The sequence below is a fragment of the Macrotis lagotis genome, chromosome X (genome assembly GCF_037893015.1).
Source record: "Macrotis lagotis isolate mMagLag1 chromosome X, bilby.v1.9.chrom.fasta, whole genome shotgun sequence".
NCBI classification, from domain to species: domain Eukaryota; kingdom Metazoa; phylum Chordata; class Mammalia; order Peramelemorphia; family Peramelidae; genus Macrotis; species Macrotis lagotis.
The window spans coordinates 456,119,338-456,139,488 of record NC_133666.1 but is presented as its reverse complement, the minus strand read 5'-3'; the positions used below and the strand labels follow the sequence as shown (position 1 = coordinate 456,139,488).

General features: G+C 37.8%; 1 protein-coding gene across 3 annotated transcripts in view; it reads right to left on the bottom strand.

The window, feature by feature from the left end:
• USP14 (ubiquitin specific peptidase 14) overlaps window positions 1-19,356 on the bottom strand; it is a 37,587-nt gene extending 18,231 nt beyond the window's left edge. The window contains exons 1-3 of one of the 3 annotated variants that reach the window (XM_074202014.1): window positions 19,270-19,356; window positions 13,146-13,291; window positions 12,120-12,152 (exon numbers count right to left, since the gene is read on the bottom strand). In XM_074202014.1, the coding sequence (XP_074058115.1) occupies window positions 12,120-12,152; window positions 13,146-13,229 (117 nt within the window). In that variant the 5' untranslated portion in view covers window positions 13,230-13,291; window positions 19,270-19,356. Of the gene's footprint in view, window positions 1-1,347; window positions 1,458-12,119; window positions 12,153-13,145; window positions 13,292-18,211; window positions 18,615-19,269 lie in introns of those variants that run through there. The other 2 variants (XM_074202017.1, XM_074202015.1) reach the window with 2 other exon arrangements.
• Window positions 19,357-20,151: the final 795 nt, after the last annotated feature.

The following is a 20,151-nucleotide window of genomic DNA, read 5'->3' as shown; positions in this document are numbered from 1 at the left end:
AACTAAAAATATCAAGCTGATCACATAAAGATTCAGTTCTATGTACCTTCTCTTTGGAATTCTGAGTTCCTAAATGTTAAGAGCATTCAACAATAGCCATGACTTACATAAATAAAATTTCATAGAAAAACTCACACACCCCAATGAACTAGAATGCCCCCAGTTTTGATATTTAAGTACATCAAATGAAAGAAGTTAACTTCTGTGAAAAAGTGAAAGTTAATACCAGAATTCAATGAAACCACAGACTGGAAATGAAGTCAAGGGATAAGTAAAAGGAGATGAAAGGGAATAAAAATAGAAAAAACTGTTAAATATAAAATCTTATGAGTTTTATAATTTTTCAATATTAAAAAATCCTTCATGCCACTTTTAAACCTTATTTCCATATTTTAAAATTTTTAAACTTTATTCAGAAAATGCCTATTAAAATTATAACTCAAGAAAACTATAATACTATTTTAAAAGATACCTAAAACACTGCTTCTGTAAAATAATCTCAGTAGCTGTAAATTAGGTATTCAAAGATCTGGCCTCCCTGGAGATTCACCCCAGATCACATTTCTGATTAGAAAGGTACAAATTATTTGCAAGTAGTTGTCCACCCAATATCTAATTAATATATGCCATTATTTTTATATCTGGAAATTAACTTTTAAAAGATTGCACAAAAGCAGTCCAACCCCAGATATTTAAGCTAGTTTTAGTCTCTGCCGAAATTTTTCTCTTGGTACCCACATAATATTGAATGTTCTGTGAGAAACTTTAATGCTATCAATATTTTTCCCTTGTAAAATATTAAGGTTAAGTCATATAACTTAATGGCATAGAATAATCAAAGGGAAAGAATTCAAAAATCCCAATTCGGCTGTTACCCTAAGCCCTTCTACCCTCGGGGCATTGGTGCCTGCCAATAATAAAATTTAGTGATTGGATTAAGTGATCTCTAAAATCCCTTCCAGTTCTAAATCCATATTCCTATGAAATGAGTGTGTGGATGTGTCAAAAAATTACCCATTTGGTGGCCATTTTTTATATTTTTATTTTTCTCTCTAACTGCCACAAAATTCCAACTACTCCTTGATTCCAGGAGTAGTCTTTTATTTTCTTTCCTCATCATCATTCACAATTTTTTCAAAGTTTGTTTAGGGTCAAATTAAGAGGGGTACACTGTGGAACAACCATTATACCTTCCATTAACAAAGGAAGGTATAGCCGGATAGGGATCAATAAATACAAGACAGACATAAATCAAAGTGTCAAAATCTCCCCACTTTTCTCCCTTGTTTTATTCCTTAAGTTTCACTAAGTGAAAGGCAAAGTACCATAACGGATAAGAGAGCCGACCTTGGAGCCAAGAAGACCTGGGTTCAAGTGCTGTCTCTGACACATGGGGTTATGTGTAACCCTGAGCCATTAACATCTCAGTGCTCTAGGCCTGCATCAGCAAACATTTTCTGTAAAGGGCCAGATAATAAATATTTTAGGTTTTGTAGGCCAAGAGATAAAATCAAGGCTACTGTGTAGGTATTTCTATGAGAGAAAACAAATGTCTTTCAATTTTTTTCACTTTTTTGTAATACCAGTCTTGATGAAAAGAATGGAATTTTTTTTGGGGGGGAGGTTAACATTTTGCCTCATTTGGATTCAAAGTTAATGTTCCCTATCATCAAAATCAATCACAACTATTTGTCACTAATATATAAGACTTTTACATATACCACCTTTTGAAAACATCTTTTCACACAGCTAGGTACTGCCAGATATTGCTACCAATCCATAAGCATATGATTTTAATTGAGGCAAAAAATTAACAGTCTTAAAGGTTTATTTTCTCTGGACACATCTCTTCTGCTGCTGAAAACGAACACAACAATCTACTATTAGTAAAATTTTATTTTGGCTACGACTCATTTTTTAAAAGAAATTTTGTCAAGGAATTTTGTTATGATGAAATATTCTATTTTAAATTTTCTAGTTTTTCTGACTATTCTTGTGACTGGGGAATATTGGGATTAAGTGCTTAGTCTAGTAACGTCAATGTATATTGTATTTTTTTTTAGGACAGCTTCAGGATCATTGTATAATAAACATAGTACTTTGTCACCTAACTCACGACAAAATAATATATACTCTTCTGTGTCTTAAAAGCAGGGCATTCGAACTCTGCCTTTCTCTTCTTGTTATGATTACACACTGGTAATTAAATTAAAACGGCCACAATGGTGCAGTGCTACCCCTCGGCAACTGTAACTGTGTTACAGTGATTTGGAGCACACAGTGCAGCAATGAAACAATGCTACATACGGTCTATGAGTATCTGTCTCAACCACTCATCTCTGCCATTGTAGCAGCCATTGGCAATGAATTAATGAATCAGCAAAACTACGTTCCAATAAAGCTTTATTTAGGAACATAGATCTAAATTTCATTTCAAGTCACAAAATATTATTCTTTTCGTTTTTTCAATCATTAAAAAATGTAAAAACCAATCTTGGTTCAAAGGTGGCAGGCCACAAGCCTAGAGTAGTGACCTCTGCTCTGAAACTAAGATAAAAAAAAGGTGCTGAAGAGTATAGGTCTTTTATACAAGTCAAATCATAGTTCTAGTCCTTACCCTAATTCTAAAAAGTTTCACTTGTTCCTTCCACCTGTACCCCAGAAGATTTAACCCTTTCAATGCCCAATATGTCTAATAGGCAACTAGGTGATGCAGTAGATAAGAGCACCAGCCCTGGAGTCAGGAGAACCTGAATTCAAATCTGGCCTCAGATATGTGATATTTATTAGCTGTGTAACATTGTGCAAGTCATTTAACCCTGAATGCAGCCACATCTGGGGCCACCTTCAGGCATCCTGAGTCCTATCTGACCACTGGACCCAGATGGTTCTAGAGGAGAAACTGAGACTGGTAACTTAGCACAGCAACCCCCACTCAAATCCAATTCACTTGTTGGTCATGGCATCACCTCACTGATATTATGGTCTTCAAGAACAAAAAACATACATAAAAATCATCACATCTAGGCCAATTCTAGTCAAATTTACTCCTGTATATATAGTAAGTTTTCTTCCATCATCTTTTATTGAACTACGAACTCCCAGTTTTAGAATCATAATCAAACTAGTTCACACCACTATGACTACTCTCCGTACCTCCATAAATCTTCAAATACTCTTCCCTAGCTCCCAGAAATTGATTTTTCTATTGAGTGGGTTAGGGAAAATGATGAAGGACTATTACTCACTACTATATTCATATCCAGAGCATAGAGTAAGGTTCTAGAAAATAGAATAGGCTTAATAAATGCTTTCAATTCATTACTTTTTCTCATTTTTATTAGTGTAGAAATTCATTTAGCCTCCACTTTTTGAAATAAGCATATTTCTTAAATTTTCCCAATTGGAAGCCTGATTATTATGCTAATCTATTCTGGGATAACCAGTAAGATCCTAATCAGGATTACCATTCCTAGAAAACCCCATGCTTACTTTATGCCCAGCTCACTCTATACTCTGCTCCATCCCAACAGTGCAGGGAACCATCCTCTATCCATTTTTCCAACTCCTTTTGATGAGTTAAACCTTCCCCTTTAGAATTTAAGGTTTTTAGACTAAGGACCATCACCTTGTCTTCTATATGCGAGATGAGCACTTAGTATAGTATCTAGCTGAAAAGCAGCACTTAATAAATTATCTATCTGAACTAGAAACCTTAATGACTTCATTTATTATCAATTCTCTTTTAAGATAATATTGTTTAGGGGCAGCTAGGTGGCGTAGTGGATAAAGCACCGGCCCTGGAGTCAGAGGAGTACCTGGGTTCAAATCCGGGCTCAGACACTTAATAATTACCTAGCTGTGTGGCCTTGGGCAAACCACTTAACCCCATTTGCCTTGCAAAAAACCTAAAAAAAATAAAAAAATAAAAACAAAAAATAAGATAATATTGTTTAATTGGTTAAGTTATACTCGATGGTAAGCATAAATATATACCTTCTGGAATACCTTAATCCAAACTTTCCATTCCTATAAAGAATTATGGCTGCTAAATCTTGTGTAAATCTGTAATTTGGTCATTGAATTCTTTATTTGTGGATACTTGAATTGTTTTTTCTTTGACCAAGAAGTTTAGTTTTAGATATAGCATTCCCAGTAGTTTTTATTTCAGATTTAAGATTAACCACTGAATTCTATTTATACTTGACCCTCAAGAAGTTAAAGATCAGTCCTGTAAGGTTTTAATTGTTTTTGTCCTATAATTCTACATGGTACTCTTATCTCTGAACTTAATAATTCAGCTGTCTAAATCGGGTTATTTTTTAAAAATCTAGCTCTTACTAATAATCACAGATTTTAGTCTTGCCTAAAGGAATTTAGCTAACCTTGAGGGATGCTTGTGAACACAAGAGAGTTAGGTCTAATATCTTTACCCAACCAAGCTATTCTTCCCAGGATGCTTGGCTTGCTTCCCGAAAGTTTTGCCCAGATTCAATGAGCTGGACTTAAGGAGCACTTCCTGGTCTTGGAAAGGGAAGGATTAAGTCACTTTTAACCCTCCTTACCAAACTTCTATCATGTTATCTCCAATCTCGTGATGTCCTCTTCTACCTGTTTCTTTTTTCTGTACTCCTCAAAACCTATAAAAGGGTAACTGTCCTTGTACTCGAGGTCTTTAGCATAAATGAAGGTTAAGTCATAGAACTATTTGATAAGCAGCATGCACCTGCTAATAAATGTTATCTTGTTAGATTTGCCTCAGTTTACCTTTTTGTTAAATTCCACTTGCAAATTCTTCTGGTTCTAAATGATCTTGACAATTATCTCTCTTTGATGTTTTCCAGGTCATTGGGTTTTTCTACTCAGTACCTCACATTTCCTTCTATTTTTTTCAGTCTTTTGATTTTGTTTTAATGTTCCTTGAGGTCTCATAGTTATCAGCTTTCATTTAATCAATTCTAATTTTTAGTGAGTTATTTTTGAGGTTTGTACCTATTGTAAAATAGGTATGAAATCAATCGTTGTTAATTCCCTTTTCATATTTTCCAGAGTTCTCATTTCCTATTTTTTCCTCTACAACTCTCATTTAATCACTTTTTTTTTTAAAGCTTTTGCTTTATTTCTTCTAGGAATTCTGGTTGGACTTACATCCAAGCTTGCATATTTACAGGATGTCTCTTAATGTTTTTGAATCATCTTCTCCTGGGTTCGTTTCTTGAGTTTCCAAGTCAACATAATAATAATACTTTATGGTGGAATTCTGTTTCCTTATTCTTCCAACTCATGAAACTTTCTTAATTTTGAGTTTTATATTAGGACTGAGTTTTGTGCACTTCTTGGGGAAACAACATCTGGACTGGGCTTTTGCCCTCCTGCAACCTTCTGTTCACTTTTATCAAAGTCTGCTCACTCCCCTCTGGACTAAATTCTGGAAATTCCTGACTCTGATTTATGTCTGTTGACTTGTCACTAGTTGACTAGTTGGAAATTTCAGTAGACTGTCAATTCAACAATTGGGAGGCTCTATGGGTACAAACCAAGCGAATTACAGGTTATCATGTTTGTTCCACTACAGACTTTTAGCCTGGGCTGAAGGCTAGAAATAAATCCTTCTATCTGCTTCTGAATTCATTCCTCACTCAGGTTCTTGATTAAGTCTGCCCTGGCTCTATGATCACAAACTGTGTAGTGGATAGCAAAGCTGCCAAATATCACCCACTCCTGCACCGTGCTAATTCAGAGATCCCCAAGGATCTTTTCCTGTCCAGTCTTGCGTCTTTCAGTTCTAAGGTGCTAGAAAGCTTAGTTAAGTACTTTGCCCAAGATCAAACAGCTACTAAGTGCTTGAAGCAAGATTTGAACTCAGATCTTCCTGTCTCTAGGCCTGATATATCTGTCAAAGACCTAAGCAACACCTACACTCCACTGCTAGGAAGAATTCTCTGAAGAGAAAAAGGTCATGATGAGACTAAAAGATGGGGAAAGTATTCAATTACTTAGATTAATATAAGTATTTTCCGAGTTTGCATTTGACTAGCATGAGCAGAGTTAATATCACTGTGACAAGTTCTGTTTGACAGAGCAAAATGTTAACTGAAGAGGTAGATAGGTGGCACAATGGATAGAGTACTAAGTCCGGAATCAGGGACACACATCTTTCTAAATTCAAATCTAGTTTACTAGTCGTGTGACCCTTGGCAAGCCACTTAAGCCAGTTTGCCTCAGTTTTTTCATCTATAAAATGAGCTAAAGAAAACAGCTTAACCACTCCAGGATCTTTACCTAGAAAACCCCATTAAGAGTCAGACATATGGAGCAGCTAGGTGGCACAGTGGATAGAGCACCAGCCCTGGAGTCAGGAGTACCTGAGTTCAAATCCAGCCTCAGACACTTAATAATTATGTAGCTGTGTGGCCTTTGGCAAGCCACTTAAACCCCATTTGCCTTGCAAAAATAAAAAATAAGACATGACTGAAAGAAGTGAAAAAACAACCTAAATTAATAAAAATTGTTTCAAACAGTCTGTGCCTAAAATGCAAAGAACAGTACTTTCTTCAACACAAGTACTTGAGGTATTATTAAGTCAAAAAATAATGCTACAACACCAGAGATAAGCATGCCCTGAACAAAATTACAATTTTTGGAAGTATCTCCCAAATGACTTTTATTTTAAAAAATTTTACTTTTACTTAAAAAAAAAATCTCCCCTAAAAGAAAAAAGAATCCACAATAATATTAAGTTTACAAATATAAGAAAGTAAAGACTCATGATAAACCCAAAATTTTAGAAATCCCAAGACAGACAAAATAATATTCACAATGAAAGAATTATTACAAGTTACACTGTGAAAAGGGAAAATGCTTGGAAGACATGGAATAATTTGCTTCCAATGGATATAATACTAAACAAAACCTACATATACAAAAGAATGCATCCAGATGGCAATGGGTTTATTATTATTATTAATCTATTATTCTCCTTCCTTCTATACTCTTTAACCATCTAGATATTGTTTTACTTAGGACATTCTCTGTAGTTCAAACTAATTTTGAATTGAGTTTCACTATACATGTTTACGTTCAAAAATATCTCTTCAAACATGTCCTATTGCCCAGAGAATGTTCATTTCTGGCTTAAGTATAATTTGTATACCTGAATCTCATGCATCCACAACTATACTATAAAGAGTAAGGAGTTAAAAATAAAAACATAACACAGCTTTTCTTGTGGCCACCGTTTGAAAAGTGACTGCTGAATAAATCTTATAATCTTATTTTTCTCCCTATTCAGTTCATATTCCTACAATACACATTAATAAGAGGTAATGCCATATCTATAAATTGATACTGTATTTCCTATTAGGTTATAAATCAATAAGAATGAGAATTATCAGTCAAAAATGCCCTTTTTTCTTCACTACTCTTGAGCATTTATTATGCATGTGAAGATCCATAATCATTTCTTAATCATATCAAGGGCCTTTGCAGGTTGTAAGATATGGGATGCTGCCCAATTAAATGTGAAGATAGAAAATGAAGACCAAAACAGCTGTTACTTTTCTTGAGATGAGAGTTAAGACTCAAATGAAAACCTTGATTGAATGTGGGAGCTAAAAGCGTTTTCCAAGTTGACTTCACATAGGTCACTGCATATTCAAATATTTCAAAACATTAAAGTGATTTTCATTCTTCACAAGTCTCTAAAACATTCATTTAGAGTTAAACAACTATAGATAAGTCAAATGGGAAATTATAGCATAAACTATCTCAGCATTTTTCCTAAAACTAGAAAAACCTGAGGAAACTATTTTGCTCATTCTTAATAGACCCTAACCAAAGATTACATTAAAGCATAAATATGAAATAATAAATTCCCAAGTCATATCTGTTTAGTTATAAAAATATTTATGAAGTTTAAGACAGAACAATAAATTAAAATTTCCAGGTGAGAAATATTTCTGTTAACATATAACACTATTTTCTAGTAAAACTTACTAAATCAACTGCCCTCCTCCTTTCTCTGCAGGGGTAGGAGACTATGAGTGTATGGCATTGCATGTAATGCTGGCCTTGGTGTATAGGTTAGTTTTTGCTTAACTGTTTATTTTTTATTCTTTATTTTAAGGGATGACTTTTTGGGATGGGTAGAAGGGAAAAGTGCTATAAAAATAAAAGATAACAATAAAAAATTTTTAAAGTAGAAAAGATGAAAAAAATTACTACACCAAATTAAAGAATTCATAACTAGATAATTCCTCAATCAGTACTGCTAGAAGTCACATGGAATAATCCAGGTTTCCATATTCTCAGGAGAAATAACCAATATGTTAAAACAATAATTTTCCTTATATGAAACTCCTTAAATTAAGGGCAAGAAAAGAATATTCTTGATAACCAGAAAATAGTAACTCATAGTCAAGTTATTTTCTAAAACTAAGCTAACTAGAACAATATAATGCTAATAAAAACAATGATAAATAGACAGTAGGATGCTAATTCTAATTGCAGAAGGGGGGGTTCTAAAAAAAACCTCACTATTCTCAAATAAAGAGTGGGGGAAGAGTCTGTTATGGAATATATTCTTATTCTCTAAGAGATTAATAATTCCTCCATCTGTTGGGCTTTTCCTTTCTTATAAGGATCTATGAGAACAGAGAGTTTCTTTTAAAAGATGACCCCTGTAAAAATAAAAAGCAACAATAAAACCTAAATATACACACACACAAACAAAATAAAACCTAACAGGTCTACTCAAAAAAAAGTATTCACCTCTACACATACTCAGTAGGCAACCTGCTGTGGCTAAGTCCTAATATTTTTTTTTAGAAACAGAATTCTAGAATGTTAAATCGTTTTTAAAACCTTACTATAATCCATATATGGATTGAACTGCCCTTCAATCTAAAGACACTGATCTGAGTTAACTAATTGTTTTATCAAATATCATTCATAACCAAAGTTGTATCAGATGCCAAAGCATCATGTTTTCAAAAACTTTGTTGACTTCAGCACAGTTTCTGAAAACACCTTCAAATAATCTGAAAATGATCCAAACAATAATGCTTTGGAGACCATCAATATCTCATTTCTAATATAAAAGTATCAAACGGCAAACAGCCAATTTTTTTGCAATATAAAAATTAAGACAATTATCTCAAGCTTAAAGGCTATGACAATGGCCTGGTAGGTAATATGCTAATCACTTAAAAACACAGTCTTACATTTAAGTTTAAGTGAATAAAGGAGATTTCACTTTTAGAATTCTTAAAAAAAAAAAAACATTCTGCCATTTCTAAAGGAAAACTTAAAACCCTCTTCAGAATTAAGTTGCATGCTTGTTTTTAATACTTATTGTATAATAAAATGCAAAAATAAAAGACAAACTTCTAAACATACTCTAATTGCCAGTCAAACAAAAAGCATTTATGAAGGGCCTACTACACACTAGGTTCTCTATTAGATACTGGGGATACAAAGACAAAAATGAAATTGCTTCTCTCAAAGAATCACTGAGAGGAAAAAAACATGTAGTTTATAAGCCTGATAGAGCATAAAAAGACTCTAAAAGATGTAACTGACCAAGTTATGACTGGCTTTACTTTATTCATTTTAAAACAAGTATGTCAGAATTTATAAATAAATAAATACTGTTCTTTGAAGAAGCTACCTTGAGAGGCTAAACACTTATATTCCAACACTGTTGCCACCATTTCAGATATTTTTGAAACTCCTTGTTCAGTAATGTCTCCATAACCATTTTCATGTAAGTCATATAAGACCAATTAAATTACTTTTAGTCACAACTTTTCTTTTGAAATCCAAAAGTTATATCTCTGACAAATATTAACTGGGTGACTCTGGGCAAGTCACTATCTTTTCAGGGCCTACATGCAAATCTACAAGAATAAGAGCTGGGAAAACAGGTGCTGATATGCAATGGTTCCTGATATGCTCCTTAGCAGGAGCTCCAGACACTGAAGAAGTCACAGGTCCAGACCAAACTACATACATAGATGTTTCAAATTAAATCTAGAAGGTAAACAAATAAGAGTTAAGATACTTGGAGGTAAACTTGTATATTTCTATCAAAAAATTTTTTTAATTCTAGTTATTTTTAAAAATATACATTATTTTCAATAATCTACCTCCTAGAGATATAACTTTGTAGACTGAAAAGTGTACTATATTTGGAAACCTGGGCTCATATTGTGCATGTGACAATTACTATCTTTTCTAAACTTTCTAAGTCAGTCTCCTTCATCTGTAAAATGGGGAATATAATTCCTATGGAAATAATCTCAGAGAATTGTTATGAAGTTAAACCAGAGAGAGCTATATAAAGTGCTTTGGAAATGAAAAAAATATATAAATATCAGATATCATTATGTTTTAAAGTATTTCTTCAGCTTTATATGCCACAATGCAGAAGCCAAATTAACTGCAGAGTACATAATAGCATAATAAAAAAGCATCTAATTAATAATATATAACATGGTATTTTAACCATATTCAATGAATACATTTGTAACCATACAGAAATGGGAAATGTCATTTTTTTTCCCTATGATCAATTATCCTATTTATATACTATTGACTTATCTCATAAAACTCTTCAATACAGTTGGTCAATCAACAAGCATTTTTATGGCACTTTTGCTGACCATAAGGAGCTAACATTCCAATGAGAGAGAAAACATATTCAAAATATGGTTATTTTAAGATTACTATGAAATGAATAAAAGGTAGTTTTGGAAAAGGGTAGAAGGACTAAAAAAAGCTTCATAAAGCTTTTTTGGTGTTTGGGCAGAGTCCTAAAGGAAAAAAAGCATGAAGATTGGGGAGTCCAGGGTTCAGACAATGAATATGCCAGTTATGGCTGGATCAGGGAATGAAAGGAAATAAGCATATTAAGAAGGGGTCAAATATAAAGAGCTATAAATGTCAAAGAGGAATTGTTAATCAATTCAAGACACAATAGGAAGTCACCCCTCCACTAGGGGAGCGAAATGTTCAGTTCTGGACTTTTGGAAAATCACTAGTAGCAGTGCAAAGAATGGATGACATAAAGATACCAATAAGAAGGTGAAAGGACCTACACTAGATCATTGATTGTCTGAGTGGAGAAGCTATGTATGAGTGAAAAGGGGCAAATGACACCAAGACTTTTGGGTGACTGGGAACATCATAGTTCCCTTTACAGTAATAGAGGTAGTTCAAGAGGTGAGGCTGCAGATAAATGAGCTCTCTTTTGGACATTTTGAGTTGGAATGCCTCAGGGACATCAACTCTGATATGTCCAATTGCCAGGTGGTAATGGCAGATTAGAGTTCAAGAGAGAGCCTTGGGTGGTATTTTCAAAATCATCTGGGTAGAGATGATAAATGAACCAGTGATCATACTCAACATCTCTCACCAATATTCTTTAAAACAGATTCGGGGGTGGCTAGGTGGCACAGTGGATAAAGCACTGGCCCTGGAGTCAAGAGTACCTGGGTTCAAATCCGGACTCAGACACTTAATAATTACCTAGCTGTGTGGCCTTGGGCAAGCCACTTAACCCCATTTGCCTTGCAGAAAATCCTAAAAAAAAAAAAAAAAAAACACACACAAAAAACACAAAAAAACAGATTCAAAAACTACCTTTTTATATCTTCCCATCTAATTATAAACTTTTAAAACGTCAACTATAATCCGTTTTCTTAAGTTTTTCTCTCCATTAATATATGTATCAGAGGAGCATATTACAAATCTATCTCAATTTTTTATAGTTACACAACAAATTCAGGTGACCTTTTTCTCTTATAAAGATAAAATAAAATACATCAGAAATTTTGACATTCATTTTTCTTCCACTATTTCTTCTTTGCATTTTTTGTAAGAAAACTAAATGAAGAGATATAATAAACATCAGAACCAGTAAACTAGGTTCTAATCTTGGCTTTGCCATTCAATATTGTAATAGGGTAAATTATTTAATCTCTCTGGATCTGTTTCTTAATATGTAAAACAGGGTGGTTTAGATTAAATAATCTTATTTTTTTCCATATCTGTATCATAATCATCTAATTATAATATTGAAATAGCATTTTCTTAGGAAATGAAATCTTAATAGTACTTACACTCTTTATCTTGAGATTTCCCCAATCATCATCCTGTTTTTAAGGAAACACAATAATTATTTTTAATTTTTAGCATCTGTCTATCCCAATATCCAACTACTTTTAACTCCTTAAGTACAAGTTTCAGTTTTTTACCAACTTAAAGGTATTACCCTTCCCTTTAAATCCATTCATTGAAACTTTAGTTTTTAATATGAAAAATACTCATTTTTCTGTATTAATTTGCATTTATATGCACTGATTTAAAATTTTATTTATTTTGTTCATTGATTGTCATAAATTCCCGACAAATATATAGAATCCTTGAAGAGAAAATCTATCTTATCTTATATCCAAGCTCCCCTCCATTACACCTAATATACTTAAGAAGTGATGCATATTTCGGAACATTTTCAAATCTCGAGACATTATCACTTCCTCCAACCTTAATAACAATCACCAGATAATTTACAGTCAAGTAAGCAAGGATGGCTAACTAATAGCCCAAGAGCACCATATGGAAATTTATGTGCAGTCCATGAAGGAAGAATAAAGAGGGGAAATAAGTACAATTCCATAATAACATTTATGCTGACTAAAATATATGCTCCAAAATACTTAAAATATATTATAACTAATATGTAAGCAGTAACATATTACCAACAAGAAGTGATATAAAAATATTTGTGATTGGATTTCGGATCTAGCAAAGTACTGCTTGCTTTTTTCCCCACAGTCTTGCTGCTGATGAACCAGGAAAGGTAAGTTTTAAAAAAATTAATATTAAGCAAAAAACATTAAAATAGCAATTCTAAAAGATTTATATATATATTTTTTTAATTTAAAAAATTAGAAAATAATGCTTGGATGGTATATTTGGGGTCATCTATAATCTTCATAAATACAGAATAGAAACTACATTTTACATATATATTCAGAATGAAATATATAACAAATGCTCATAAATATCAAAGAAATGTTTCTGAGTATTAATAACACTAATTATTGTTTCTAAATATTGAGAAAAAGAGTATTATTGACTGTTACCTTCAAAGTACCTCCTTTCACCATAACTTTCTGTCTAGCTGGTTGGACTCCAGTTAGTGCAAAAAGTTGAGCCTTGAATACCATGGGAGGTTCATCAGTATTCAGTTCCACACCATCAAATTTCTCTTTTCCCCATTTTACATTAACTGCAAATGAAAACACAGTTGTATTGATTTACAGTAGCACAGAATTTTGGAGCAAAAAGAAAATGTATAAAATTCAAAACCAGACTTTTTAAATAATATAGCCAACATCCATGCAGTTAAGCCCACATATGCTTTCCTGAGGTCCTCAATTAAGAGTCCTGAGACCAAATAGTTTGAGAACTGTTGGCTGTATCTGACTCCTTAGTCTAGTACTCTCGCATCTACATTAAACTGACCTTTTCATAGAACTCAATCTGTCATAGTATTACCAAAGGAACATCTAATGGTACTTGGAGACATCAGATATTGTTGGGAGAGTAATCTTAGATAAAGATCAGAAGGAAGAATAAAGGGGAAAACTGGGGGGGGGGAGGGATTCCAGAAAACTCATTCCCCCAAAGATTCCAAAAGCCATCAAAATTATGACTAGCCAAAATTTAGAGGGGCAGAACTCACAGAAAGACGGAGTGACATAATTTCCCAGTCCAAGACAACCCAGAAGTTCTGCAGGAAAGGTCTGTTTCACCAGGACCAGGGGTTTGAAAAAAAGCTGCAGCCGCTGCCCAGTGCAGCCCAGGGATCACTGGGAACAGCTTGAAGGAGTGGTCAGAGAACTCAGCCACACCAAAGTGAGTGTGGAGTGAGTGCTGCTGGCCTCAGAGCAGTCCTATGGTGAGAACCTGCGGCAGGAATCAGCGGAGACAGCCTGTACATCCAGAGTGCAGCCCATAGATGGTAAGGGGGTCAGGGGAGACTGAAGAAATCTCTCTGCTCTTCCTAGGGCAGGACTCTGATGTTTGCCCACACTCAGATCCAGGTTGCAGTTTGGGCTTCCATACTACGATAGCTGAGCAGGGACCATCTTCACAACACCAGGGTAGAGGGGAGGGTCTGAACACAGGCAAAGGAGCAGTCAGAGCCTCTCATAAGACCTTGGAGGAATTAAGGTCCTAGTAGGGTGTCCCAAAAATCCCCCAAAGCCTTGAAAGTGCAGCAAACCAGTCTTAGGCTGAGGAAATGTGCAAACAAAAGAAAAAGAAGAATCTGACCATAGAAAATTACTTTGGTCCCATGAAGGACCAAAATACATACTCATGTGATAACAAAATCAAAGCTTCTGTATCCAAAATCTCCAAGAGAAATAGAAAATGGGCTCAGGCTATGGAGGAGATAAAAAAAAAAAAGACTTTGAAAAGCAATTAAGGGAGGTAGAGGAAAAATTGGGAGAAATGATAGTGATGCAGATAAATCATGCAAACTAAGTCAGCAGCTTGGTGAAAGAAATTGGCCAGCTGGAAAAGGAGATAAAAAAGTTCTATGAAGAAAGTAACTCCTTCAGATGCAGAATGGAACTGAAGAAAGCTGATGACTGCAAGAAATCAGGAAGAAATAAAACTATTCCAAAAAAAAAGCCAAAAACTAGAAGAAAATGTGAAATACCTCATTGGAAAAATAACTGACCTCAAAAATGGATCTAGGGGAGATAATTTAAAAATTACTGGGCTACCTGAAAGTCATAACCAGGAAGAGCCTAGACTTCATTTTCCAAGAAATAATACAGCAAAATTGCCCTGAGATCCTAGAAGCAGAGGGTAAAATAAAAATTGAGGGAATTTACTGATCACCTCCTGAAAGAGTTCCCAAAAGAAAAACTTCCAAGATTATAGCCAAATTCCAAAACTCCCAAGTCAAAGAGAAAATACTAAAAGCTGCCAGAAACAAGCAATTCAACAGGATCTAGCAGCATCTACATTAAGGGCTTGTAGGGCTTGGAATATAATATTCCGGAAGGCAAAAGATCTGGTTTACAACTGAGAATCAACTACTCAGCAACACTGAACATCCTCTTTCGGGGAAAAGATGGACTTTCAATGAAACAGGGGCCTTTCAAACTTTCCTACCAAAAGAATCAGAGCTGAACGGAAAGTTTGCTCTCCGAGTACAGGATTCAGAGAAGGGTGGATTAGGACGACTAACTGTGGACAACTAATTATGAGGAACTTAATGATGTTGAACTGTATTCCTGCATGGGAAGAAGACATTGATAACTCATATGAACTTTCCCATTTATATGAGCTGTTAGAAGGAGCATAGGGCACAGGAAGGAGCTGAATAGAATGGTGTAATATAGTAAAAAGATGGATAAAGGAAAGTACTGGGTGGAAGAGAAAGGAGAGGAAAAAGGGACTAAGATATCTCACATAACACATAAGAGTGAAGAAAAAGCTTTTACAATGGAGTAGAATGGGAGGAGGGGGAATGAGTGAGCCTTCATTCTCATCAGGAATTGCTCAGAGAGGAAATAACATATACACTTAATAGGATATAGAAAACTATCTTACCCTAGAGAAAAATGAGAAGAAAGGGATGGAATAAGGAGGAAATGGGGGGGGGGGGAAATAGGTGATAGAAGAAAGGGAAGATTGTGGGAGAGGGTACTCAGATACAACACATTTTTGAAAAGGGACAGGGTGAAAGGAGAGAGAAAAATAGAATAAATGAGAGTGGGAAGGAATAGAGTGGAGGAAAATACAGCTAGTAATAGCAACTGTGGGAAAAAATAAAGTAATTTCTTTAGTGGACTTATGATAAAAAAAAAGGCAACTCATCCCAGAGACAGAGCCATTGAAATCTCTGAACACAGACTGAAGTACATTTTTTTTTCTCTCTCACAGCATATGAGGTTTCTCATCTCCTTGGGGGGGAGGGGGTTCATGTTTTACTCTCATCAAGATTACTGTAATAATATAAAATAAATAAACCAAAAAAAAATTAATTCCAAAAAAAAGAGGAAACCTCTAAGAGGACAACTTGTTTTATACAATCATAATACTATAAAATACTTAATTACAGAATTGTGCAGGAGAAGGTTTGAAAAACTCAAATAGTTCATATCACTACAAAAAATAGTGAGTGGAGTCAGAAAAGGTGTAAAAACTGAAAAAAAATTTGGAAAAAAAATGCCTAAAAAAACTAAATTGAAAATGACAGGACATTCTGAGGCAAAAATAACTGATAAAACAAACTTAAAAAGAATCATTTATTTCTCAATTGCCAGACAGACTGGTTTTTCCTAAAGAATATACTAACCAGGGGAGGCTAGGTGGTGCAGTGGATAAAGCACAGGCCTTGGAGTCAGGAGTACCTGAGTTCAAATCGGGCCTCAGACACTTAATAATTACCTACCTGTGTGGCCTTGGGCAAGCCACTTAACCCCACTGCCTTGCAAAAAACTAAAAAGAATATACTAACCAGTCCCTCAAAAATTCATGCTAGGTAGGGAAGGTAGATGGTGCAATGGACAGAGTACAAGTTCTGGAGTTGGGAGGAGGTGAAGCCTACCTCAGACACATGATACTTATTACCTGTCACCTTAGGCAAGTGACTTAAACCTTAATGTCCCACAAAAACAACAACAAAAATGAATAAGTTATCCTAGGTAACAGAAATTGATTGATTTGATAATTATCTTTAGAGGAAAATGATGTTAGAGTAATCACATATTTTAAAAAGTTCATTTCAGTTGCCCTTTAGACACATAATATTTGCAGTTGATTTTATAAAAAGCTTGCGTTTACTGCTTTGATTTTTCTAAGTTCAGAAATTTTAGTTGAAACTGCAATTAGACTGTTAAATGGATTTTAAAGTACATGTTTTGGTAAATAAATATTACTAATTTTTTTTTGTTTTCAGGTTTTTGCAAGGCAAATGGGGTTTAAGTGGCTTGCCCAAGGCCACACAGCTAGGTAATTATTAAGTGTCTGAGACCGGATTTGAACCCAGGTCCTCCTGACTCCAAGGCCGGTGCTTTATCCACGGCGCCACCCTATTAAGTTATAAAATTAAGAAAGCCCTAATTAAAAAACAAAACAGAAAATATATTTTCAGTACCAATAGATTAGTGAACTAGAAAAGTTCCAGTCTTGAAAAACTGGGATTAGAAGGGCTAGTAACCACAGGCAATAGTCTATTTCTGAGTCTCAGTTTCCCAAAACTGTCATGCCTTTTTCGAAGGGTTGGTGCAAAGCTTGAATAAGATATTGTGCATTGGCCTTGGAGTCAGGAGGACCTGATTTCAAATCCGGCCTCAGGGACTTAATAATCGCCTACTACCCGTGTGACCTTGGGCAAGTCACAACCCCATTGCCTTAAAGAAAAAATAAAATTAAAAAAAAAGATATGTGTAAACCTTCAAGAGCAAGTAACGCGGCAGTTTTTAATTATTTCTTTTCCAATAAATTTTTGGTTTTTTGCAAGGCAATGGGGTGAAGCGGCTTGCCCAAGGCCACACAGCTAGGCCAGGTTTGAACTCAGGTCCTCCCGACTGCAGGGCCGGTGCCACCTAGCTGCCCCCTTTCAATACAAAGCTGCCACTCTAGTACTCCGAGGTCTATATGAGCTACATATAGCACCACAAATTATCGAGGAATTGAGAAAACTCTACTTCTTAACTAAGGTTCGGTGATCTAGCCCCCCAACAGCCACTGTCCAAAGAGGGCTTACTTCACCGTAAAATTATCCTGCAACGCTACCAGGATGAGCGAATCTCTAACAATGTAGAGATTTGAATTATTACAGTAAAGAAGGGGCTCCTTCAAAGTGCAAAGGGCAATAACTAGAAGAAAAGTCCAAAGGCCGTGGAGTGAGGACCCGAGTCCAAGGGCGGCCTCGGACAGTTAACAATGCCCCAGCCGTGTGGCCCCGGCCGGGCCGCTGGACCCCGTCTGCCCGGCAAGAACCGAAAAGCACGGGGCGCGCAGACAAGGAGGCGGGCCCGGCGGCCGGGCCCGGGGGGCGCGGGGCGCGGCCTGCGGAGTCACCTCGCCCGGGCGGCCGGGCCCGCGGCCAAGGGCGGCTCCACGCGGCTGCCCCGGCGCGGCCCGGCCTACGCCCGCGGAGGAGGCCCCGGCGGGGGCTCACCTGAGAAGAGCGGCATGGCGCAGGGAAGCGGCGGCGCGGCGAGGCGGGCTGCCGGGGGGACGAGGGAGGCGGGCTGCCGGGGGGACGAGGGAGGCGAGCAGGGGCGGCGGCGCGGCCTGGGCTGGGCAGGGCGGGCGGTCCGGCGGCGGCTCCGGCGCGACGCTCCAGGCTCATTCAAACCGGCCCCGGACGATGACGCAGCAACACGCCGTTCCCAGCCGGAGCCCTCCGGGGAGGGGGCGGGGCGGGGCGAGGAGAGCGGGGGCGGGGCGGGCGGAAGGGCCCGGGCTGCGGAGGGCGGAGAAGAGGGCGATTGGGGAACGGAGCGGAAGGGGCGGGAGAGGAAGGGGAGCTGAGAACCAATTGGAGACGAGGGGGCGGGAAGGGACAGAGAGGAGGGGCGGAGGGAGGGAAAGAGAGAGAGTGGGGAGAGTAAAAAGAGGAAGGGGCGGAGGAAGAAAGGGGCCTAGTCGGGGGGCTACCGCGCGTGCGCGCGCACAGACGCGCCGACGTAGGCAAGGACGAGCCTACGCCTCCAGCCGCTGGCTGCGGAGCGGTTGGTCGCGCGGCGGCGGAGGCGGGGGCGGCTCCCGCCCTCGGATTGGACACTTGCGCGGCTCCCGCCTTCCGCCTTCCGGGAGTGAGTCAGGCGGCCGCGCGCCGCCCTCGGGTTGGACTCCGGTACCCCGGAAGGACGCCGCGCCGCGCGGGCCGGATGTGGGTGTGGCCGCCCCCCCCACCGGCCCCCCACGGCTGCGCGCCCGCCCGGGCCCGGTCGCTCCCGAGCCTCCCCGCGGCCGGCGCCGGGGCATCCACTTCCCTCTCCGTCCGGACGCGCCCTGGCACCCTGGCGGCGCCCGGCCTGCCTTTCCTCGCCCCCCTCCGCCACTTGGCACCGTGGCGGGCGCAGTGCCCAGTGCCAGCGCCGTACTCGCCTTTGCATTCCAGCTCTGCCCCTCGGGCCGCCTGCAAGATTGGGCTAAAACGCCGCCTTCTCCACCCTGAGCCGCTCCCTCCACAACCACCTTCCTTATGTACCTTTGTTTGCTTACACATACCTGGGTATGGAAGTCCTTTGTGAGTCACAACTACTTTTACATTTTTTTGATCTGTCCTGTATTCTTAGAATTTAGCTGCCTTTTCAATTGGATCGCTTAAGAGTCCATTGGATTCTATCATTCATGTGAGTGATGGGATCCACCCACTTGGTTCCTTCCCCCTATCAAATTACCTCGTATTTTTTTTTGTCTAAACTTAGTAAATTATAATTTGATAAAGATAGCAGTCGATAGACTGATGAATTTCATCCGACACCCAAATTTTGCCGTAATTTCCCACAAGTTCAGTATCAAAGGCCTGGTCAGATGTCAAAACCTCTTGTCCTGGAGTTGTGGAGAAGCAAAAAATCAAATCCACTGTTCTTTAACTCTTTCTGAAGGCACACTGACTCTCAGGTGGATTGTCATCCACCAGGTGAAGGATCAGTCGATTAAGGAGGATTCTGGCAGTGATTGTCATCGGACAATCTGTTTCTTTTACCTTTATAGAGATGGGCAATCGAGGCATCTTTGAACTTGTGAACCCAGAAAATTCCATCAGTTTGTGTCGTGGGCCCTGCCACCTTGTAAACCTCTGCTGGAATAGAATCAGCACCAGGACGGGGGTCTAACATTCACAATCTCTTTGATTTTGAATCAAAGGGAGGGAGAGATTGACTTTAAGCTGAGATGGATGGTTCCTGTACTCCATTATCAAAGAAGACCAAAATGACATCACTATATTAAAGTTGAGTTACCATGTGTCCTACTTTGGCTGATCAGACCAATACGACTTTGGAATGCTTTACCAGAGGTCGGGCACAAACAGTCCATGTGAACACCTGGGGTGGTTACTCAAATTTGCCACCTCACATTTCCTTTGAGCTGCGTCGATTCTACCTT